Source organism: Pleurodeles waltl, chromosome 5 (genome assembly GCF_031143425.1).
Source record: "Pleurodeles waltl isolate 20211129_DDA chromosome 5, aPleWal1.hap1.20221129, whole genome shotgun sequence".
NCBI classification, from domain to species: Eukaryota; Metazoa; Chordata; class Amphibia; order Caudata; family Salamandridae; genus Pleurodeles; species Pleurodeles waltl.
Genome location: NC_090444.1, coordinates 523,961,137 through 523,986,614, shown reverse-complemented (window position 1 = coordinate 523,986,614; position 25,478 = coordinate 523,961,137). Strand labels below are relative to the sequence as shown.

General features: G+C 43.5%; 1 protein-coding gene across 1 annotated transcript in view; it reads right to left on the bottom strand.

The window, feature by feature from the left end:
• Positions 1-25,478, bottom strand: part of KIZ (kizuna centrosomal protein) — a 737,711-nt gene that overhangs the window by 379,727 nt on the left and 332,506 nt on the right. The window contains exons 8-9 of the mRNA XM_069236553.1: positions 7,589-7,744; positions 3,214-3,364 (exon numbers count right to left, since the gene is read on the bottom strand). Coding sequence (XP_069092654.1) covers positions 3,214-3,364; positions 7,589-7,744 — 307 coding nt within the window. The remainder of the gene's footprint in view (positions 1-3,213; positions 3,365-7,588; positions 7,745-25,478) is intronic.

Sequence of the window (25,478 nt, the reverse complement as noted above, 5' to 3'; positions counted from 1 at the left end):
AGACAAGTGTCTGACCTCATGCGGTGAGAGCCTTTGTGCTCTCTGAGGACAGAAACAAAGCCTGCTCTGGGTGGAGGTGCTTCACACCTCCCCCCTGCAGGAACTGTAACACCTAGCAGTGAGCTTCAAAGGCTCAAGCTTCGTGTTACAATGCCCCAGGGCACTCCAGCTAGTGGAGATGCCCACCCCCTGGACCCAGCCCCCACTTTTGGCGGCAAGTCCAGGAGAGATAATGAGAAAAACAAGGAGGAGTCACTGGCCAGTCAGGACAGCCCCTAAGGTGTCCTGAGCTGAGGTGACTCTGACTTTTAGAAATCCTCCATCTTGTAGAAGGAGGATTCCCCCAATAGGGATAGGAATGTGACCTCCTCCCCTTGGGAGGAGGCACAAAGAGGGTGTATCCACCCTCAGGGCTAGTAGCCATTGGCTACTAACCCCTCAGACCTAAACACGCCCTTAAATTTAGTATTTAAGGGCTACCCTGAACCCTAGAAAATTAGATTCCTGCAACAACAACAAGAAGGACTGCCTAGCTGAAAACCCCTGCAGAGGAAGACCAGAAGACAACAACTGCCTTGGCTCCAGAAACTCACCGGCCTGTCTCCTGCCTTCCAAAGAACTCTGCTCCAGCGACGCCTTCCAAAGGGACCAGCGACCTCTGAATCCTCTGAGGACTGCCCTGCTTCGACGACGACAAGAAACTCCCGAGGACAGCGGACCTGCTCCAAAAAGACTGCAACTTTGTTTCAAGAAGCAGCTTTAAAGAATCCGGCAACTCCCCGCAAGAAGCGTGAGACTTGCAACACTGCACCCGGCGACCCCGACTCGGCTGGTGGAGAACCAACACCTCAGGGAGGACCCCCGGACTACTCTACGACTGTGAGTACCAAAACCTGTCCCCCCTGAGCCCCCACAGCGCCACCTGCAGAGGGAATCCCGAGGCTTCCCCTGACCGCGACTCTCTGAAACCTAAGTCCCGACGCCTGGAAAAGACCCTGCACCCGCAGCCCCCAGGACCTGAAGGACCGGACTTTCACTGCAGAAGTGACCCCCAGGAGTCCCTCTCCCTTGCCCAAGTGGAGGTTTCCCCGAGGAAGCCCCCCCTTGCCTGCCTGCAGCGCTGAAGAGATCCCTTGATCTCTCATTGACTTCCATTGCGAACCCGACGCTTGTTCTAACACTGCACCCGGCCGCCCCCGCGCCGCTGAGGGTGAAATTTCTGTGTGGGCTTGTGTCCCCCCCGGTGCCCTACAAAACCCCCCTGGTCTGCCCTCCGAAGACACGGGTACTTACCTGCTGGCAGACTGGAACCGGGGCACCCCCTTCTCTCCATTGAAGCCTATGCGTTTTGGGCACCACTTTGAACTCTGCACCTGACCGGCCCTGAGCTGCTGGTGTGGTAACTTTGGGGTTGCTCTGAACCCCCAACGGTGGGCTACCTTGGACCAAGAACTGAACCCTGTAAGTGTCTTACTTACCTGGTAAAACTAATAAAAACTTACCTCCCCAGGAACTGTGAAAATTGCACTAAGTGTCCACTTTTGAAATAGCTATTTGTGAATAACTTGAAAGGTATACATGCAATTGAAATGATTCAAAGTTCCTAATGTACTTACCTGCAATACCTTTCAAACAAGATATTACATGTTAAATTTGAACCTGTGGTTCTTAAAATAAACTAAGAAAAGATATTTTTCTATACAAAACCTATTGGCTGGATTTGTCTCTGAGTGTGTGTACCTCATTTATTGTCTATGTGTATGTACAACAAATGCTTAACACTACTCCTTGGATAAGCCTACTGCTCGACCACACTACCACAAAATAGAGCATTAGTATTATCTATTTTTACCACTATTTTACCTCTAAGGGGAACCCTTGGACTCTGTGCATGCTATTCCTTACTTTGAAATAGCACATACAGAGCCAACTTCCTACAATACGATTGCACTGGAATGGAATGGAATGCACTGCTAGAATCATTTAAAACACTGGACACTGCTGATACGAACCACGCTTAATGGCATACAGACCAATAGACCTTGAGTATGTCTACAAGTGTGGACTCCTTGAAGCACCAGGAGCGCTGGACATTAGCAGAATTCTATAATAACATATTACTCTGGAACATTGCTGATCATCCCAAATACTGTCGGGATAAATTAACACGTGCCTTCCTGTGCCTACAAACACTGGAAAGATGCCCATTTGGAGGGAGGGGTGAACGGGACGTTAAGATAATGTTCCATGTATACTGTGATAGATAAGGAGCTATACAACCGCTGGACAGCCAAAATATATGATCTAATTAATATATTTGTTTTCTCTGTCAGCACCCAAGACCTGGTTTTCACGGGCCCAATTCTCGATTATGTCCAATTTCTTGCCACTACTTTTAATCTAACTGTTATTTACACGAAGAATCTCTTCCAAAAGCAATAAAGGTTGTGTTAAAAAAAAGTTTGCCATTTTTACAACCACGTGAGAAAGGAGAGGAAACCAGGGTCAGGCATTATTGCTAATCAGTTGACTGGAAGAAGCTCCGCAAAGATGAACTGGTTAATTAAATTGTAGGTATAAGGGACCCTGCCACAAAGGGCAGCAAAATCTATTTCGGGGGTAAACCCTTGTTCACACGCAAAAAGGGATGACCAGTCAGATGAAACTCATTCCCGATACGGGTTTGCTCACACGATTTACAGCAGGTAAAACAAGCAGCGAATTGAAGGCCCAAACAAACTTTTGGTGCACACAGAGGTGAGGAATAACACAATGTATCAGTCAAACTATAAACTGAGTGCAACTTGCGCGCCTGCAAATGAGCTCACTCCACGATGACGCTCTACAACATCTTGTGCATCTGCTATAGTCGAGACCTAAGAAACACAGATGTTGATATCAGCAAAATCACACAGAAAGGAAGGAGTCTTTTGAGTTACTGCGTAAAGAATTTTAGATCGTTATGGTCTCTTGTGGATAAAACAGAATTCTGGTCGAGTCATGAGTCAAAAGCAAAGGGGTTCAATACAAAAAAAAATACAAAAAAAAATTCTATAACAGACACAATTTGTATATAGTAACATTCTGAGAATAAATATAAAATTCAATACAATTCACTCAGAGGCAAAACCTGATTGTTTTAGTAATAAATGGACCAAAGATTACATTATTCTACGTTTTTTAGAGATTTACAAAGTGATCAAGAACGCGAACCTTAGAACTTCTTCCATCGCTTCCCACAGCCAGCAAAGAATTGAACATTTCTGCCATATCGTCCTTTTGCAAAAGATTGTGCTCTTTAAGGAACAAAGAATGCTTGTACAGGCGGCCCAGGAAGGATGGAGAGTCGATTGGAATGCCATACCTGTACACAACAGAAAATGAAATCAGAGAAGAAACCCAACAAAGAAGCACATTCCTGTCTGCCTACTTCTTTGATTTAAGTGCAAAATAAAGTCCTACGGATCATTAAGATCGGGTTCTTTAAACTCCACGGCCACGAAAAAACAAACATGTTCACTGGTTTTATTAATTTCGGTCCTGGTCTTCAGATGAAATGCCCTTTGCTTTAAATAGGTTGCAATTTAAATCAAATGTGAGGTGTTGCATCTGTATTTATAGATAGATTCTTTATTCTGATAAAACTCACGGGGGAGATTTACAAACATTTTGCGCTGGGTTAGCGACACAGAAGTGACGCTAACTAGCACAAATTGTTTTTTTTTCCTAATTTACTTTCCATTGAAAAGCTTGTTTTGCACTGGAAAGTAATCCTAAAAGTACTTACTTAGCACAGAGAGGGTGTTACATAGATGGTACATGGGTGTTCCCAGGCAACCACCCATGCCTTTTGACACAAACTGTATCTACAGCCAATAAAAGACAGAGTTTTGTACCAAAAGTTAACACCATTTGAAAGCTGGCGTTAAAAGTAGAAATGTTTTCATTTCTCCTTTCACTTCCGACTTTGCATGCGTGCTGCACAGTATGTGTACCAAGAAGGAAAAGGTTTAAAGTGTGTCTCAGCACAGTATTTTGTACTGGCAAGGTAGACTTACGCACACACGCTGAAATCAGCGCCGGCGCTTGACAGAGTGGAGGAGAGTGCCATATCTTTGTAGATATGGCGCTCTCCTGCTCCCTCCCTGTCACGCAGTGTAGTGCAGCATTCTTCGCTGCTGCGCTGAGCTGGGTGACAGTTTTGTAAATCTGCCTCATAGTGTACACAGTGAGGGCCTCATTTACGATGCCCTATCGGCACAGTGCACCACCGGAGAGTCATTTTTCTTGATGCTCCGGTGGTGCAGTGTGCCAGCCTATACTTACAAGGCCATGTAAAGCCACCTAGCGTAAATATGAGCCCCTTTCACCCATAAAACTGCATGAAAGGGGCATTCCATAGCTGTTGCTGTGGGTGTTCCCATGTAACACCTATGGAACAGAAAGAAATCTGACGCATTCCCAGAATTACAAGTCTGGAAAAGCGTCAGATTCCTATGCCACCTCAGAGGTGGCATAGGAGTGACACAACAGGGAGGAATATCTTTTTTTTCCCCCGTTTCCCATTCTGCAGCACACATAGAAAGAGGAAAACACCTAACCTGATTGTTTTTGTGCAGGAAGGTGTCCCTTCTTGCACAAAAACATTTATCCCCACAACACAGGCATCCTTGTACAATGGTGCAAGGGTGCCTGCGTTGTGCTAGGCAGTAATCTGTGTGCCAGCGCAGAGGGAGAGGACAGAAATGTACCGCATCTTGTAGATATGGTGCATTTATGCCGTTTCCCGGTGGCGCAGGGCAGCGCAGCAAGACACTATTTTATTTTTAACCAGTGGGCGTGTACTAGGGGTGGTGACTACTCCAAAGAAGGAAAATATCCAATGTTGCACAAGAGGTATTCATTTGTTGGCTAGGGTCGATTTTTTAAGTGTAATTAATGAATAGAGAATTATGCTTGCATTTATACAACACACCATTATCACTCCACTCTTGAAGAAACTAATGGCTAATAATCACGTTTTGGCAAAATACTGGTCAATTTCTTTTAACCTGCCCCATTATAGCATAATTGGGGAAAGTGGGGTGGTTATTCCTGATTATCCGATCTGGACATTCAGTGTATCCGAATGTACTTTCCCTGGACATTTTAATCTAGCTCTATGCTTACTATTCCCTCGTGAGATCAATGTATGCCAAAGTGGAGCAGCAGATGTTTATAATGCTTGCGTAATGCGGGGTGCAGAAGAGACACAGCACGGGGTCGGTCAAATCAACTGCTTCTCATTTTAATTATCAAAGATGGAGTCAACTTTTGAAAAGACAAAATGTGCCATAAACACAGGAGCAGCTTCCCTACATTAGCCCCTGGAGTGAAGCTCCTGATGTTTTTGCCTACAGGACTCTGGACTATTATGACTCTTTGCTGCACTCAGGAAGAAGATCTACTTTTTCCCTTCCTTTCTTGGGACAGTGATGCCAAGAAGACTGGGAGGCATTACGGCACCTACACATTTTCTCACTATGCTTAGATACAAGGTGGCTGAACTATTTCTGAAGCACCTGGAAGTCAGTCCGACCTCTCCTATGGAGAGAACAAGGTCATTCCTTACTCTCAGAACACGCCAACCCTTCCACATTCTAGAGTGCCAGGCGTTCAAGGTCCTTCTGAAGCAATTCTTGCATTTTCGGATGTCATGGCTTTCACCCAGGCAACGCAAGCAGGAGGTAATGGGTGTCTATTTTGGGGAGCACCGTTTTGCACCTACTACAGCTTGACACCCAAAAGCTTATTTATTCAAAATGAGGAATGTACAAAAATTTGTAAGGCAAATTTGAACGTGCGTGACCATAAAACCACCAATCATGACGCCTGGCACATTTCAGAGTCTTGATAGCCTTAAAATGTTACTGAGGGTGGTCGGGCAAAGCTGTGCCAATTATGTCTGCGATGCCTTCATAACTGGGCAGTGTTACGAAACCAGAGTCATCACCATCCATTGGCATGATGCCAGGAACGATGTAAGAAGTTTCTCAGGTCACAGCCTGAGGCTAGGTTATTTAAAAGAAACTGTGGAGGTCATAGTATTCATAACAAATAAAAACTGGGATACCTGTTTGATAGGAACAGATTAGTCCTCACAGTTGTAACATAGGACAGTGTAATTCTAGTCTAATTTCCAACCTCCTGTTTCCAACAAATTTCTAAAATGCAAAGACCGATGCAAACTTAAGAGTTTTTTTCCCGGATCACTGTCGTTCTTAGAGGCACAGAAAACGTTTTTGACAGACATTAGGGATGAGCTAGTCACATAATTTGACTCAAAGCCACCAGACACTGGACTACGAGGTCATCCTTGTTCACGCAGATACACGAAAAAGCATCCATAAAAATGCCCATTAATATCCCTTCTCCGAATGCAGGCAAATAACGTTCTCATACACCCCCTATGTAAAATAATACCACGACATTACAAGGGTATCTCTCCAGGGCTTATCACTCATGTTCCTGTCATTCACTATTTATGTGTGCCTCCTGAAACACGTGATCAAAAAAACATCAGATATATTTCCAGATGCATGCTGATCATCCAGAAATCTATTCCCATCCAGAGAATGCTTCTGAACACCAAAATTAATTAAATCAATGAATGTATTCAACACTACTGTTATGGATAAATGCGAATTACAGGTACTGAGTGGATGACAAATCTGACATAAGGATCAGAAGCAAGGCTGGTATAAATGCCATAAACAGAATGACTGCGAGTCAGCACTGCAGTAATATAGAAGAGGTCTGTTTGGCACAAACCTGTGTAAGCCAGAAGATCAATGCTGCTGTAAAAAGTGCCAAATACAAACTTAAGAGGGTTTGCCTAATACTTCAACACAACTATAAGCCTTTGTACTATCTGATTTGAAGTATTGCGCTATGAATGCGCCTCAAAGTGGAAATACAGAGGCTTCGGGGGTCCAAAAGTTGTCTGCCAAGCTTCGCACACACCTCAGGAAGACAGGCAAAATCACAACCCTAACTGGCTGCACTAGCCTCATAATGGAACAAGGCATTACATTTTGAATCCTGTTTGAGTTCTTAGAAACTTACAGACAAAGGGCTCGATTATATGTGAATGTTCACCCCCTCACTTCACCACCATGTAGAACCTCACATCAAGTAAATGTTGATCAATATGCACAGCGAAGTTCTGTCCGAAGGTAAAACTATGATGCCTTCTCCTGTGTAAGGCCTTACTCACTGACCCAGTGCTCTGTCATGCCAGGCTTCACCTGCCCATCTCTCACAGTCACATCACAATTCACTCCGTAGAGAGACCTGGAGCCTTGAACTATGGTCTAGACAAGCTCTGCCATGTAGGACCTGCCAGCAATCACGATTATCCCTTGGCAGAGGGTACCACACATGGCTTCAAGTACTGATAGTCCACATTATAAGAGCTGTGAGAGACCACAAATCAATGTTCCACACATCCCAAGATAAATACATAGATAAATACATAGCAGGTTAAATGTTGTCCAGAATGTAGATTCCCAGACACCTAAATTGAAGCACGTTTGCCATTACATGGTACCTGTTTAGTTTTTCATCTGCATTTCTACTGCTGCAAACAATGGCTTCCTCGGGTCTATTCAATGTGCTATGCAGCATCATCTGAAACTGGTGAAGGACAAGTGTAGTGCAAACCTCAAGGTCTTCCTCTTTCAATGGCATTCTCTTATTAGAAAGGCTGCAAAATAAAACAGGTACTGCTTGAAATATTTACAGAAGCATAAACAGTCAAACATGAAAAACCTAAAGAACAAGATTTCCTGTTGAACTTGAATGAATACAACATTGCCAGCGAAGGGATAACAAAAAACAATCCATTTACCGTCATGAAAAATATAATCAAACTAATGAACACACTGATACAACTGTCAATGTTTCAATATGTCAAATCATGTCCAAAATATTTTGCGTCAGCTAGTGCTTTGACTTTACTTGTATCATTATTGTTTCACTTATTGCAGAAAGAACTACTTCATGATGTTACCTTCTACAGAAATTGAGAACAATAACTGCAAGGGCGGGTATATTTTTCAGAAAGAAATGTGACCCCGTGTATACAAAGTGAGGCTTTAAGCAGACGGCCATTCACTCAAGTAAAAGTACTTCTTTCATTATTTTTCATACTACTGGCGAATTTAAATAGTACCACTGCAGACATTTCTGTGGCAGAGGATGTGGGGAAGGATGGCAGACACGCATAGAGATGCCGAGTGCACACCACCGTTTGTGCAGATAATCCTATGCCTCTGGCCATTGTGAGCGATACCTAAAACTTCAAAGTCGACTATAATTGTTAAATAACTTAAAAAATATTGGGCCCGATTTAGATGTTGGCGGAAGGAACACTTGGTCACAAACGTGACTGATAGCTAGTCTACCATATTACAATCCCCATAGGATATAATGGGATCATAATACGGCGGACGGGAGAGTATTTCCCTTCGCCAACATCTAAATCAGGCCCATTGTGTATTAACACTTCTGTCTTGATAATTAATGACAAACGCATTAAGACATCCAGTCAAAACTTATGGGTCCTGTTTTTGTAACTGTACGCCTGAATAATATGCACTGATATCCTTCGGCTTCTTCTACATTTTAGTTATTTTACTAAACTGGACTATATTGTATATTTTGGTAGTTGTAACACTATTGAGTTTACCCCCACCACCGTTTTTCCCAGTCACATTCTTCGTATTGGAATATACTTATTCACACAGTCTAATTTTCTAAAATACATAATTATAAATGCTTTATTTGAGTTTTAAATATTCAGTATTGCTTTAAAGGAATGTTTAAAACACAGAAAAACTGCCAAAATAAATTCTCTAACAGATTTCCTTTGTGTATAGCACAAAAATACTCAGATCTGTGTAGAAGTATTGTTCTGCCCTGCAAGAGTTTTTTTTTTTTAGATCATTTATATTTATATTTTATATAACCAGTTACATGAGACAAAAATTGACATTGGTCACTAATGGCAGATTCAAAGTAATAAGTGTTAAACTGAATGACAAAATAGTATTTATATACTGCATAACGCCCTTCACAGAGAGCACTCCCAAGTAATGGGATATTTTATCAGTACACCTCCAAAAGCTGCCTGTAAAACCAATGCCTATTTTGCCAATTTATTGTATAGCTGAAATAAAATGCACTCTGTACACATTTTGTTTCAAAACTGTGGAGGGAAGAACCCCCTCCAACCCAATATCCCTTGGCAGATGCTAGTCCACAGTAATTCTGGGGTTTATATACTTTTAATCACTTTCAGAAACAACCCAACTGACACCTCTTTTAATGTGATATGTTCTGAGCATAGATCTCCTAGACTAAAAGGCTGCACATTTGAGTAAGTATAGTTAGGTCTGGCTTTAGGTACCCGGTGGGATCTATATAAAAAGAGTTCTGAGAAACACTACTGAGAGAAGGGCTTCTGCTCTGCCCACATGTAGACTTTCCTTTAGTACAGTTTTTGATTGGGAGGTAGTTGTGAGCTTTCACTGAAAAAGAGTGATTGTGTTGCAACTTTTACCTTGTGGGAATGTTTATGCTTCAAGAGAGCAAACCTGAGTTGATTATTGTGACTAGCCAAAGATTAAGCCTGATCTGTTTACTATAAATAAGTTATTTACCATCGGTAACGCATTATCTGGTAGAGACAGAATCTAACCGCAAATTCCTTACTTTAGAATCTTCCACAGGCACGAACCTGGATCCGGGAACTATTTCCATAGTACACCTTTGTGTCAGCAGAGGGCGTCTCACAACTGTATCAACGCCGCGAACCGGATGTGATGTCAGCAGAGTCCATATAACTCTCTCCCTGACGTGCCGTCAGTTTCTTCCATGACTATTTTCTGCACTCAAAACATAGAGCCACACATAGAAACCGCATATTGGAACAGTGTGCTTTGAATAAAACACACCCTTGTGTCAAATAATCACTGAATTCTTCATTGTAGGGGTTGGTTTCCCATATGAAATCCTCAGAGACAAAAGAGGAACTCAGTTTGCAGAACAGGGAGGATGGAAGGGTTGTTAAGGAAACTGTGGCTAGATCCTGTAACTTGTTCATTTGATAGAGATATCTAGTTGCAGATTCCTTACTTTAGAAATCAGAAACCAAAGATCAGTAACTCGGAGGAGAGACTACCAACTGAGACCCTCGAAAAAGTCTCCAAATATTATAAAACCAGTCTAGAACAAGAGGAAAAAAGAACAGATAATCATAATATTTCAGGACAGTATTACTAAATTAGTTAGTGAAGATAAATCTGTTTGTTCTTATATGTAGACTAAAACAGCATGTAATACCCTGTTGGAACACAGAGCAGCGTAACAAGCCATTGATCACAACCTCTTACCATGTAAAGGTATTTTCCAACCAGACCTACGTTATAAGACACACATAAAAGTTTATCTCTTGCAAAGAAAACATACAATTGCCCTTGTTGAAAAGAAGTTGAAGACAACAATAACGATCATCTGGCATATAAATATACTTTCCCCCAGGAGAAGTAGCAGATTTAATAAAAAACATCCTTAAGATAGTCTCAAAATATATTTCCACTAGCATAGGAGTGAAACAAGTATCTGTAAATAAAAATAAACTGTACTTAGAAAAAAAAAAAAAAAAAAGAGGGAAGCGAGACTGGCTGGACTCGAACCCTGATGGCTCAGTCTGAAGGTCTAGCGACCTTCACACTGAGCTATTGTTTTTTGTACAGGGGACAGAGGTAAAATGTTTCAGCAAGCACAGAGATGCTGTCAAAGCAGCTCCGTGCGTGCTGAAGCTATGGCAGCGTGCGGGAAGCCTTAAGTCATCCCCCACACTGTCAGATAGCCAGTAAGCAGGAGGCAGAGATGAAAGCTTCTGATTTTGACAGCGGGACTTGCTTTACAGGTCCCGCTGTTAAAACCAAAGTGTTTGCTCTAGCTCAGCTGCGGCTGCACACCCCGGGACATAGCAGGAGCCGGCCCTGGGTGGTGGCGGTCCCCAGAGCCATCTTGTGGCTCCAAGAGGAGGGATGTGCAGCCCCTTGTCTAACGAGGACATAGCCCCAGGGACCCACCTTTCTGTTTTAAAAATTTGCCCTAGGAAGCGGGGGGCACGTAGCCTCCCGCATATTATTACAATAACGCCCCAGGGAGGTGGAGCTCCCCGGGCAGCGGGGGGAGCATGCCCTCCACTCCACCTATTTAATCAAAGCCCTGGGGAGGTGGTGGTCCCCAGGGCAGTTTGGGGGCACAAACCCTTCTCCCCCACATATCAATTATAAGCCTCTTGAAGGTGGCAGTCCCCGGGTCAGCGAGAGGGGACAGAGATGCCCCCCCAGCATTTGTAACAAAATGACCCCGGGACTTGGCCCACCCGGGGACTTTATGATAACAAAGTGCGGGAGCAAAAGCTTTGTTTTATTTCTTTTATGGAGGACTGGAGGATCGAACGTGACTCCATTGGTAAAATTAAAATAAAATACTTATTTAGCCCTGGGGGGGGGTACCTTTGGGACCCCACCAGCAGAGGTAAGGGGTCAGGGTTTTTGTACCCTGGCCCCTTTCCTTTATTTTTTACTTTTTTTCAGACTCGGCTTCAGCCAAGTCCCAAGATGGTTGACAACAGTTCAACGATTTCTGTTTTTGAAGTGTTATCAGCCAATTAGATATCTGCACGAGATTGGAAGTATTCGCAAATTCTTAGTGTCCCTATATATATAAATTTGGATTTTCTTAATTTCTCTACAACTATGAACGGAATTACACCAAAAAATAGGTCACTTCCTGGACCAGGGCCTACCTTTAAGCCAAATTTGGGTAATTCCGTCTAGTAGTTTTTGCGCTTTCGCTGTTCAAAATCCCTATGGAAAAATGAATGGGCAAAACGTGTTTTGGGACCCCTCCCTAATTTTCAGGCAGCAGCTGACTTGAGTGGCAAATTTTTGGGAAAGTTTTGTGAAGATTCGTCACGCGGCGCCAAAGATATAGGCAAGTGAAAAAACACTTTTTATATAGAAACTAGGTCCTAACTATAACTACCTAGTGGCGACTACCACTAGTATATATTTATTTATATATATATATATATATATATATATATATATACACATATGTGTATCTGCAGCTACACATGCCATCGAACATATATATATATATATATATATATATATATATATATATATATATATATATATATGGAAAATGTCACTTACCCAGTGTACATCTGTTCGTGGCATTAGTCGCTGCAGATTCACATGCTGTACACATCCCGCCATCTGGTGTTGGGCTCGGAGTGTTACAAGTTGTTTTTCTTCGAAGAAGTCTTTTCGAGTCACAAGACCGAGGGACTCCTCCCATTTCGACTCCATTGCGCATGGGCGTCGACTCCATTTTAGATTGTTTTGCCCGCAGAGGGTGAGGTAGGAGTTGTGTATGCTAGTAATAGTGCCCATGCAATGGAGTGAATGCGTATGTCCATAATAAAGTTTTAAGTAATATATTTACAAATGTACAAATGTTTAAGATCTACTTCTAAACGGCTACAGGCTCCCGGGGAGGCGGGTGGGCGCATGTGAATCTGCAGACTAATGCCACGAACAGATGTACACTGGGTAAGTGACATTTTCCATTCGATGGCATGTGTAGCTGCAGATACACATGCTGTGCATAGACTAGTAAGCAGTTATCTCCCCAAAAGCGGTGGTTCAGCCTGTAGGAGTTGAAGTAGTTTGAAATAATGTTCTTAATACAGCTTGACCTACTGTTGCTTGTTGTGCAGTTAGCACATCTACACAGTAGTGCTTGGTAAATGTATGAGGCGTAGACCATGTTGCTGCCTTACATATTTCGTTCATTGGAATATTTCCTAGAAAGGCCATGGTAGCACCTTTCTTTCTGGTTGAGTGTGCCTTTGGTGTAATAGGCAGTTCTCTTTTAGCTTTAAGATAGCAGGTTTGAATGCACTTAACTATCCATCTAGCAATGCCTTGTTTTGAAATTGGATTTCCTGTATGAGGTTTTTGAAAGGCGATAAATAGTTGTTTTGTCTTTCGAATTAGTTTTGTTCTGTCGATGTAGTACATTAGTGCTCTTTTGATGTCTAATGTATGTAGTGCTCTTTCGGCTACAGAATCTGGCTGTGGGAAGAACACTGGTAATTCTACCGTTTGATTTAAGTGGAACGGTGAGATTACTTTTGGTAAAAATTTAGGATTGGTCCGTAGAACAACTTTATTTTTGTGTATTTGAATAAATGGTTCTTGAATGGTAAATGCTTGAATTTCACTCACTCTTCTTAGAGATGTGATGGCAATTAAAAATGCAACTTTCCACGTTAAGTATTGCATTTCACAAGAGTGCATGGGCTCAAAAGGTGGACCCATGAGTCATGTTAGGACAATGTTGAGGTTCCATGAAGGAACTGGTGGTGTTCTTGGTGGTATAATTCTCTTTAGGCCTTCCATAAACGCCTTTATGACTGGTATCCTAAACAATGAAATTGAGTGCGTAATTTGTAGGTAAGCAGAAATTGCCGTAAGATGTATTTTAATGGAAGAGAAAGCTAGGTTAGATTTTTGCAAATGTAAAAAGTATCCTACTATTTCTTTTGCAGATGCGTGTAAAGGTTGGATTTGATTATTATGGCAGTAATAAACAAATCTTTTCCACTTATTTGCATAACAGTGTCTAGTGGTAGGTTTTCTAGCCTGTTTTATGACCTCCATACATTCCTGTGTGAGGTCTAAGTGCCCGAATTCTAGGATTTCAGGAGCCAAATTGCTAGATTCAGCGATGCTGGATTTGGATGTCTGATCTGTTGTTTGTGTTGTGTTAACAGATCTGGTCTGTTTGGCAGTTTGATATGAGGTACTACTGAAAGGTCTAGTAGTGTTGTATACCAAGGTTGCCTTGCCCATGTTGGTGCTATTAGTATGAGTTTGAGTTTGTTTTGACTCAACTTGTTTACTAGATATGGAAGAAGTGGGAGAGGGGGAAAAGCGTACGCAAATATCCCTGACTAGTTCATCTATAGTGCATTGCCCTGAGACTGATGTTGTGGGTACCTGGATGCGAAGTTTTGGCATTTTGAGTTTTCTTTTGTTGCAAATAGATCTATTTGTGGCGTTCCCCACATTCTGAAGTAAGTGTTCAGTATTTGGGGGTGAATTTCCCATTTGTGGATCTGTTGGTGATCCCGAGAGAGATTGTCTGCTAACTGATTCTGAATCCCTGGAATAAATTGTGCTATTAGGCGAATGTGGTTGTGAATCGCCCAATGCCATATTCTTTGTGTTAGGAGACACAACTGTGTCGAGTGTGTTCCTCCCTGTTTGTTTAGGTAATACATTGTTGTCATGTTGTCTGTTTTGACAAGAGTGTATTTGTGGGTTATTATGGGTTGAAATGCTTTTAGAGCTAGAAATACCGCTAACAGTTCTAAGTGGTTTATATGAAACTGTTTTTGGTGAATGTCCCATTGTCCTTGGATGCTGTGCTGATTGAGGTGTGCTCCCCACCCTGTCATGGATGCATCTGTTGTTATTACGCATTGTGGCACTGGGTCTTGAAAAGGCCGCCCTTGGTTTAAATTTATACTGTTCCACCATTGAAGCGAGATGTATGTTTGGTGGTCTATCAACACCAGATCTAGAAGTTGACCCTGAGCCTGTGACCACTGTGATGCTAGGCACTGTTGTAAGGGCCGCATGTGCAACCTTGCGTTTGGGACAATGGCTATGCATGAGGACATCATGCCTAGGAGTTTCATTACTAATTTGACCTGTATCTTTTGGTTTGGATACATGGCTTGTATGACATTTTGGAATGTTTGGACTCTTTGTGGACTTGGAGTGGCAGTTCCTTTTACTGTGTTGATTGTTGCTCCTAGGTATTGCTGTGTTTGACACGGCAGAAGGTGTGACTTTGAGTAATTGATTGAGAAACCTAGTTTGTGTAGGGTTTGTATGACGTAATTTGTGTGTTGTGAACACTGTTTTTGCGTGTTGGCTTTGATTAACCAATCGTCTAGGTACGGGAACACATGTATTTGCTGCCTTCTGATATGTGCAGCTACTACTGCTAGACATTTTGTAAAAACTCTTGGCGCAGTTGTTATTCCGAATGGCAAGACTTTGAATTGGTAATGTATCCCTTGGAATACAAACCTTAGGTACTTCTTGTGTGACGGATATATTGGTATATGGAAATATGCATCCTTTAGATCCAGTTTTGTCATGTAGTCTTGTTGTTTGAGCAGGGGGATTACTTCTTGTAATGTAACCATGTGAAAATGGTCTGATTTGATGTATGTATTTACTATTCTGAGATCTAGTATGGGTCTTAGAGTTTTGTCTTTTTTGGGTATCAGAAGGTACAGTGAGTAAACTCCTGTGTTTAGTTCTTGTTTTGGTACTAACTCCATTGCTTCTTTTTGGAGCAATGCTTGAACTTCTAGTCCTAGAAGATTTATATGTTGTTTTGACATATTGTGTGTTTTCGGTGGAATGTTTGGAGGGAATTTGATAAATTCTATGCAATAACCATGCTGGATAATTGCTAAGACCCAAGTGTCTGTTGTTATTTCCTCCCAATGTTTGTAAAACTTGGTTAGTCTCCCCCCCACAGGTGTTATGTGTTGGGGATTTGTGAACTTGAAGTCACTGTTTGTTTGGAGGAGTTTTGGGACTTTGGAACTTTCCTCTGTTCCTTTGAAATTGTCCCCCTCTATATTGTCCCCGAAAACCTCCCCGCTGATACTGGCTCTGGTAAGTGGACTTTTTTTGTGAGGCTGTGCCTTCTGTGGTTTGCCCTCGAAACCCCCCTCGAAATTGTGTTTTTCGAAATGTGCCTCTGCTCTGTGGGGAGTAGAGTGCGCCCATGGCTTTGGCCGTGTCAGTGTCTTTTTTAAGTTTTTCGATCGCAGTGTCCACCTCCGGCCCAAACAACTGCTGTCCGTTGAATGGCATATTCAGCACAGCTTGCTGTATCTCTGGTTTAAATCCTGATGTACGCAGCCATGCATGTCTCCTTATTGTTACAGCTGTGTTGACAGTTCTAGCAGCTGTGTCTGCAGCATCCATTGCTGACCGTATCTGATTATTTGAGATACCCTGTCCTTCTTCTACTACTTGCTGCGCTCTCTTTTGGAACTCTTTGGGTAAATGTTCAATAAGGTGTTGCATCTCATCCCAATGGGCCCTATCATATCTGGCTAGCAAAGCTTGCGAATTTGCAATACGCCACTGGTTTGCTGCCTGTGCCGCCACCCTTTTGCCTGAAGCATCGAATTTTCGACTTTCTTTATCTGGAGGTGGCGCATCTCCTGAAGTATGAGAGTTGGCTCTTTTGCGCGCTGCTCCCACTACAACAGAGTCTGGTGTTAGCTGTTGTGTAATGTACACTGGGTCTGTTGGTGGCGGTTTATATTTTTTATCTACTCTTGGAGTAATGGCTCTCCCTTTAACAGGCTCCTCAAACACTTGTTTGGAGTGTTTTAGCATTCCGGGTAGCATAGGAAGACTCTGATATTGGCTGTGTGTGGACGACAGTGTATTAAAAAGAAAGTCGTCTTCAATGGGCTCTGAATGAAGGCTGACATTATGAAATGCAGCTGCTCTTGACACCACTTGTGCGTAGCCTGTACTATCCTCTGGTGGCGATGGTTTAGCTGGATAGCATTCTGGACTATTGTCTGACACTGGTGCGTCATAAAGGTCCCATGTGTCAGGGTCATCTTGACTCATTCCTGTATAAGTTGGGGATTGCATCATTGGTGGAGTGGCTACCGGTGATGGTTGCGGAGAGTGATGTGGGGATGGTGGTGGTGTTACTTGTTTAGCCACCTTTGCGTGTGGCTGTTTGTCTTTGTCTTGGAAGGCAAGCTTGCGTTTCATTTTGACTGGAGGAAGAGTGCTGATCTTCCCTGTATCTTTTTCAATAAAGAGCCGTCTTTGTGTGTGATCTGGCTCTATTGCCTGTAATTCCTGTCCAAATCTATGTGTCTTCATTTGTGTGGACAGTCCTTGTTCCTCAGTGTAGGAACTTGTTTTCGGTTCCGAGGCCGGATATTTCGGTACCGAAACCTTTTCGGCTGCTTTTTTCGGCTCCGACAAAACCTTTTTTACTTTCGGTGTCGTGCTCTCTCGGTGCCGACCCGTTTCGGTGCCGGTGTCTCGGTGCCGAATCTTCTCTGAGCCACTATCTCGGACCCGAGATTGCTGTGTGCCGGTATCTCGACCGGAGTCGGATGACTTCGACACCAGCTCGCCCTTTTTCGGTGCCGATGAACGGTCACCTACTTTTCGGGTTAAGCCATGGCCTGTTGGCGGTGGCGTCCCCTGGGCTTTAGCGCTTTTCTCGTGAGTTTTTTGTTTTCGACGTCTTACTCACGGTTTTCGGCGTTTCTTCGGGATCGATCTCCTCAGAGTCCGACTCCTGGGTGGAGAATGTTTCTTCCTCCTCCTCGAAACGCCCTTGTCCTGTCGGCGCAGACGCCATTTGCAGTCTTCTTGCTCTTCGGTCCCTGAGTGTCTTCCTGGACCGAAACGCTCGACAGGCCTCACAAGTATCCTCCTTGTGTTCTGGTGACAAACACAAGTTACAGACCAGATGTTGATCTGTATATGGATACTTGTTATGGCATTTTGGACAGAAGCGGAATGGGGTCCGTTCCATCAGCCTTGAAGAGACATGTGGCCGGGCCGACCAGGCCCCGACGGGGATGGAAGAAAACCCCGAAGGGCCACCGGAGCTCTTCTTAATTTGGTGTCGATCTGTTGTAACTAACCCGATACCGAACGCAAACAATACCGACGATTTTTCCGAGATTCTAACTTACTTTCCGACCCGAAACACAGAGTGAAAAGGAACACGTCCGAACCCGATGGCGGAAAAAAAACAATCTAAGATGGAGTCGACGCCCATGCGCAATGGAGTCGAAATGGAAGGAGTCCCTCGGTCTCGTGACTCGAAAAGACTTCCTCGAAGAAAAACAACTTGGAACACTCCGAGCCCAACACCAGATGGCGGGATGTGCACAGCATGTGTATCTGCAGCTACACATGCCATCGAACATATATATATATACACACACATATATACACACACACACACACACACATATATATATATGCATATAATTCCCTTAATTATTTTACTGTAAGGAAGCACAGGTTCATCCCCTGTATGACCCTGATGAAGGACATCAATTAGGGGATCTGAAGCTAATTTCACTAAAGGAAGAACCAGATCCAATACTTCCACAACCCTTTTTAACATGTCTGCAAAGGAGGAGCAAGTCCAGGGGGTGAAAGGAGGCCTGCGGCTGGTAAAGAAGCCAAGCCACTAGCAGCAGCTAGGTCAGTTAACCAGCTGTCGTCTTTATGAGGGTCGGAATCCTCCACCGCCTGTCCACCATGTCCCTCAGTGGGACCAACATGAGGGAATTCTTGTGGAGGAAGGCCAGTGATGACAGGCATGCCTGGAGCGACCCGACTGATGTCAAGAAGGTGATTTCTCAACGTCAATTTCGACTTCACACGGAGAGAGGGATTGGACATTGATTAGCACCGCCAGAGGAGTAGCCGGAGCTGGCTGATCGGACACCAGCACTAGAGGTGGAAACCCAGGAAGCCTGTGCACCGGCGACGTAACAGCTTCGTCAACCAACGCCGAAGGCCTAACTGAAGCCGTGGGCGAACCCACTGTCGTGGATACGGTCAAGACACTTTCTACCTCCTTGGGACCCACAGGCACTCCCAGAAGGAAGATGTTTGACCAGTGGTAGCGTGAAGGGAAGTATATTATCAAGTAGTCTCCCTGTCTACTGGAAAGGGATGGAGACGCGGGGCGGAGACGGATCTTGTCTCCTCAAATGAGGAATGATGGGATGTCGTATACAGTGAAGTTGGCGACTTCATGACTTCAACCGCTTGCAAGACGTACCTTCGGATGTCGATGGAGAATGTTGTCCATGAGAACAACTCCTTGAATGGTGCTGTGAACGGACATCAGTCCGAGAAGGAGACCTTTTCTGAAAGGAAGACTGAGGTGACTCCTATGTATGACCTGCTAAAAGCTTAATCCGATGCTCTCATAGAGCATTCGGCCAAAGTTGCTGGCAGAAGCCACACTCATTGGCATCATGGTGCTTGCCCAGACACCACAAGCAAATGGAATGGGGATCAGTGGCAGACATTTGGTGCCCATAGGACCGAAGTCTTAGAAAGCACACTGTTCAATATGACAAAAACATGGAAGTAGGCCGAAAAAGACAAGACCAACCGTTACAGAATCCACGTTGCAAGCGCAGAAAAGAAGGAACTGATGTTGATAAGGGAGTTATATGGACTCTGCTGACATCACATCCTGTGGACGGTGCCAATAAGGAGTCAAGCAATGCCCTCTGCCAACGCGGAGACGTACCGTGGGAAAAGTTTACGGATCCGGGCTCGTGCCTGGGGAAGATTCTAAAGTAAGGAATCTGCAGGTAGATGTCTCCATCAGATAATTACAGCAATGGCACGTTTACTGTGAAAAGCATATGCTAAAGAAAATAGCATTTAAGGGTGGATTGTTTTTGCACTGTGTTAAAGTCTGAAATGAGGTATTTTGTTACATGGTATCTGACAGATTAACATATTAAGAAAAGGTTTAGATGTTGGCTACTCATGCTAACAAACCTTGGGAGTCGAAGATCTATAATGTGATAATCCTTGTTAAGCCATATTGGAGGCAGGGGAGGTATATTCATTGTTTTTCCAACTGAGATTTTGAACATTTGTAATATTATGACTGGTCATCTTATGGTGGCCTTGAAGTTAAGCTCACACTCAATACAATAGGTCTGAGCTGGGTATGGTGACAATCCAATGATAATGTGAAAAGTTATAAAGTTATGATAAAAGCAGTAAGCCGGTTTTATTTATTGTGAACATTATACCTAAAAAAGCCAATATTCATTAAAGGGTGGCTGGTTAAAAGCTTGAAAGATCGTTTTGGTGTTGGTCATTACCTCCTCCCCGAGCAAGCCTTTGGGTTACAAGATTTGCCACTTTGATAAAATATTTTAACAGTGGTGTGGCAATGGCTTTAAGGCAGACAAGTAAAATGAGCCCCCATTCCTTTGTTTAAACAGTAATCAGGAGCTATAATTTGGGTGCAGTGGACCTATTAGACCCTTGAGCTCTGGTGTCACTGCACCTGTTGCACTCTTGACAGTCACACCCATGCTTTTTAGCCCGTTTTAGGAGGGCTTGTATACTGTTTTGTTAACTGGTATTTTGCACATATTTGTAATTTTAGGACGATGCCTGATGGTTGCCTTCTGTGAAACTGTACGCTCAATGCCATGGCTCTGAATTGGGTATGGTGGTAAGCCAATGTGAATGGCTGTATGCCTGACCGGTACACTTGGAAAAATTACGACAGATACCATGGGCCTGATCTGTGTATTTTTAAATAAAAAGTTACATCAAAGGAAGTGAGCCTGACTTATTTACTGTGAAAATAAAATGTTTAAGGCAATAGGAATAGTAATGTGTTATAATTTATTATTGGTTTACCATTCCAAGATGCTGCTGTATTCAAAAGTGTTAGGTGCCCCATCTGGGATAGGTAAAACATACACTATGCACCATACTATTGAGTGTATATATGTAAGTATGTAATAATTCTATAGCACGAACCTAGTGAAGGGCAGCAAACCTCTGCATATGGTCAAAGACAGGCAACAAGTGATTGGAGCGGTCGCTGGATTGTAAGCCTACAGTTCCAACCCAGCCCCCCAGTGCTTGGTTTATTGAATAGCTGTATTGGAATGGTAACTGAATAGTGCATTATTGTTTTATTGCTCTAAGATGGCCAACATGATACTTCTGAACCTGGAGGCTATTTTAGAAGCTCAAAACGATGATACACTACGTGCAATACTATTGCAAGACAGCTGCCAGTTCCTATGTTAAATGTCATTTTTTTTATTGCAAGCATATGCCACCCATATTTGGGTTAACGTATATAGATATATTTTTCTATTAATCGAATTAATGTTTCATATGCTGGCGAAGTTTGTGGATGCGTCCCACCCCTTACTTACCTTGCTGTTCCTGACTTCTTATGTCTCCATTTTAAGTGTGACTTACAGCACCCTGGCGGCAGATTTGTCAAAGGGCGGGAAAAATTCAACCACATCATGGCTACCATGGTCAGCCCACACTGTAGCCTACATCATCTCCGAGACTGTATCAGTACATACTAAGGGGTAAGGTGAGACCAACAAAAACAGAGGTGAATTAATCACTGCATGAAGCCGTCTGAAACAGGGCCACATGGTCTGACTCAAAATTAAGAATTTGTTTTTCATTCTGCAAACGCTGCACAGAAAATGATAGGTTTTTTGTTTACTTTTCTTACATCATTTTAAGGAAGAACTACAGGCTTGAATGTTGAAACACCTCCACCTCTTGCTATCTCTAACTTGAAAAACTAATGTCAAAATAAAGTGAATACGCTTTTGAAGTCATCTTGTCGTTTGATGAAGAGGTTGATGGTCTAAGAACCCTTAAAGGCAGTACAATTTTGGCATAATATAACCAAGATCTACAGTAACGGGATTTTTAAACTAGGCTGCTGTGGCATCAACGCAGTCTTTAGACATCGTTGTCGAAAAAGAAGAACACTTCGCCAGGAAAAATAATGGCGGGAGTATGATCTCCCAATAGCCACTGGAAAACACAATCAGAAGTGTTCAAGGTCACCATCGTCCTTGCTCTGTTTTTTAATCTACCTAGTAGAAAATAAGCTTTTGAATGGCCTACTAATGTGGTAACAAATCACTGGTCACCATATGCCTACGGGAATACAGTTAAGAAATAGGCGCTCAAATGATTTCCAATATCACCCTTTAAAACAATGGACCTGATTTATACAGCAGGTGCAGGTGCGAGGCAGCAAGGGAATCCAGGTGGATAGCAGGCCGGACTGGAAACTGAGCCTGGTTCGAAGTGAGAACAGAAGTACTTTGTGCAGGAGCAACACAAGCCACACCACACTCCCTGCCTAAGTAAATTTTCTTCAACACAGCAGTTTTGAATATGAACTAAAACATGTAATGTAAATAAAGCAAAAGAAATGGCATAGCTCTATGCTGTGCTGCATCAGAGGGGCCTAAACCTGACAGTACAAAATAAAGAAGACCAGTAGTGCACCGTTCTTCTTCCAAAATAACAAGTTACTTACATGCGGGCAGCACTCTTTCCGGTACAAAGTCTGTCTAGCTGCAAAGTCCTCACCTTTTGAATATTCCCTTGGCAGCTGACTTGAATGGTAAGCTTTTCAGCAGTACCTCTGCGTCCAAAAAACTGATTAAACAATTGCTCCCGCACGCAGGTAGCAGCATTTCTTGCTGCTCCCTGCGTGTGGGAGCAATAGGACCACAGGGGAATTGAGGATCCCCCATGCAGTTCACAAAAGTGCACACTGGGTGCCCTGGTTGGGGCCAGGGAACACAGGAACAAGTGGCCGAATTCTGCCCGGGGAGGAGGGCCGCATGACCCCCGTCCTCTTATTTCTTTGGACTGGCAAGGCCCCAGGGGATGGGGTCCTCATTGCCAAATTTGTCCTGGGGAGGGGGCCCACTTGGCCCGTATCCCCTTTCATGATTTGGCCAGGCCCCAGGGGATGGGGCCCCTGGGGCCAAATTGGCCCCCCTTCCCTGAAACTAATTGGCTGGGCCCCAGGAGATGGGGTCCGTGGGGCCAAAATCGGCCCGCAAAGAGGGGCCCTGTGGCCTCCTCCTCTTTCTTTTTTGGATTGGCTGGGACCTGAGGGACAGTGTCCCCAGGGCCAAATTCAGGCCAGTGATGGGGGCAATGCACTCCCTCTCCCCTTTCACAAATAGTATGGGCCCTATGGTCCCAGGGGTCAAAATCATCCTGGGGAGGAGGACGGCATGCCCCCCCCCCGCCCGGTTGCCTAAATATGGGGGGAGAGCCCTCAAGGCCTGGCCACAGACTATGGCATGTGACCAATTCCACCAGCGCATGGCCTTTGGCCGTAGTGGGCGGGGTTGGAGGCCTACAGGGGTTGGCTGCAGCATGGCCAAAGGCAGCGCGCGGCGAGAGTTGGATTAATGTATGGTAATTTAATATTCTTTAAAATAAATAAAAAAACTAGAAATTCACTGAAAAAACAAAGGTTACAGGGACATTACACAGAATTTTTAAAAAACTAAGAAATTGACTAAAAAAACAGATTACAGGAGCATTATAGGTAGGCTCAAAATTGACATGCACAAAACAACAGAAATTCAACAGTTATAGTAATACTTATCTCAAGAAACTATAACTCACGCCCTCACTATGCTCTGCTTCTTACCCCACATATTATGTCAGTAATAACATGTTCTATGACATCATTCATGATACTACTGTAATGAAAATGAATGATGAGAAAAGTGTGCATGGCGGGGGCACGAGTTATGGGTGTCCTAAGGCACGAGTTATAGTTTATTATAATCACCAACTATAACTATTGAATTTCAAAGGTTTTCTACAAGTAAATTCAGAACCTAACTATAATGTCCCTATAACCTTTGGTTCTTTGAGTGAAGTTCTATGTTTTTTAAATGTAAAGTTATTTTAATAACTATACATTAATCCAATCACTGCCACACAAGGCCATTGGTTGTGCGCAGCGGGGGTTGGAAGCAGGGCCTGGCCTGTGGCCACGCCCTTCAGCCAACTCCCTATAACCAATTTACCCTGCGCATGGCCAAAGGCCAGGCTCTGCAACCAACCCCCCATAATCATCGAACCCTGTGTCGTCTTCCCTCTGTTTCTGCCTTTCTGCTCAGTTCTTGCCTTCTGTTTGTCCATCTCTGCCCGTTTCTTCTCTTCTTTTTCTGCTTCTCCGCCTGTTTCTGCTTGTCTCTTGCCCTCTGTTTGTACCTTTCAGCCCATTTCTTGTCCACTGTTTCTGCCTCTCTGCCCGTTTTCTACAAATTTCTTGCCCTCAGTTTGTGCATTTCTGCCTGTTTCTTCACTCTGTGCCTTTCTGGTAATTTAATGCTCATTTTTTGCTATCTGTTTCTGCCTTCCTGCTCGTCTCTTAACCTCTATTTCTGCCTCTCTGCCTATTTTATGCTAGCTTCTTGCATTCTGTCGGTGCCTTTCTGTTAGTTTCTTGCCCTCTGTTTCTGCCTTTCTGGTCACTGACTGCCCCGTTTCTGCCTTTCTGCCAGTTTTCTGCTCCTTTTTTCCCCCTTTTGTGTCTTTCTGCTCATTTCTTGCCCTCTGCTTCTGCCTTTTTGGCAGTTTTCTGCTCTTTTCCTCGACCCTGTTTGTGCCTTTCTGTCCGTTTTCTTGTCCTCTGTGCGTTCCTGTCTGTTTTCCTGCCCTCTGTTTGTGCCTATCAGGGCCGACTTTAGGGCAGTCCGAGTGGTGTTGCCACATTGGGTGCTGACCTGGGGAGGGGTACCGACCCCAAAGTGGGTGCGGGGGGAGGGGGGGGAAGAGAGAGGGGGGGACTCTGTTCTAGCAACAACATACGATTTTAAAAACACCTGCTGCAGTACTCCTTGAGGTCCAGCTTTCAGGACTGGAATAAAAATGTCAGCATAACTCTTGAGATTAATGTTTCTGCTGGAGAGACAGATGGAGCTTTGTCTAGTGACAGTTTTGACTCGCCATAAAATTGTGCAGAGGGTTAATATGCCCGCTGCAAATAACACCTACCATGCAGATCACAAATATGTATTTTATGTTGATAGCTTAGTGGATTATACAAATTGGATTTCCTTTAATTTCTCAAATAACTCCTGAACAGATTTACACCAAATAGTAAAAAGGGCTAATTCGTTCTGGACCAAGAACTACCTTTCTGCCAAATTTGGTGTAATTGCGTCCAGTAGTTTTGGCGCTATCGCTGTCCACTTTTTCCTGTGGGAATTAACACTGGAAACACTCTAAATTTCAACCCACCCACCTTTATCTCATCCCCAGCTTCACGGATTACCCTGAAACTTTGCAGACAGCAGCTCATGTGACTGTAAAAATGTTTGGGGAATTTTCGTGAAGATTCGTCAAGTGGCGCCAAAGATTTAGGCAAGCAAAAAACAGCTTTTTCTATAGAAACTAGGTCCTAACTACAACTACCTAATGGTGATATCTATATATACAAAAAATATATGTCTTTTGATAAATTTGGTCAGTTCTACTCAGCAGGCTGTCACCGGTGCCGGCATCAGAGCTTGACTATGCTCTGTATTAATTTTCTGTTCCAAAAGATACACATACTACAGGACATGAGAGCGGTCCATCATAAAGACACAAGCTATGCAATGGCCAAACACTACATATAACACCCAGAACAAGACTGGAAAAGTATGCAATATTATGGCATAGCTTGCATTAAAAAGA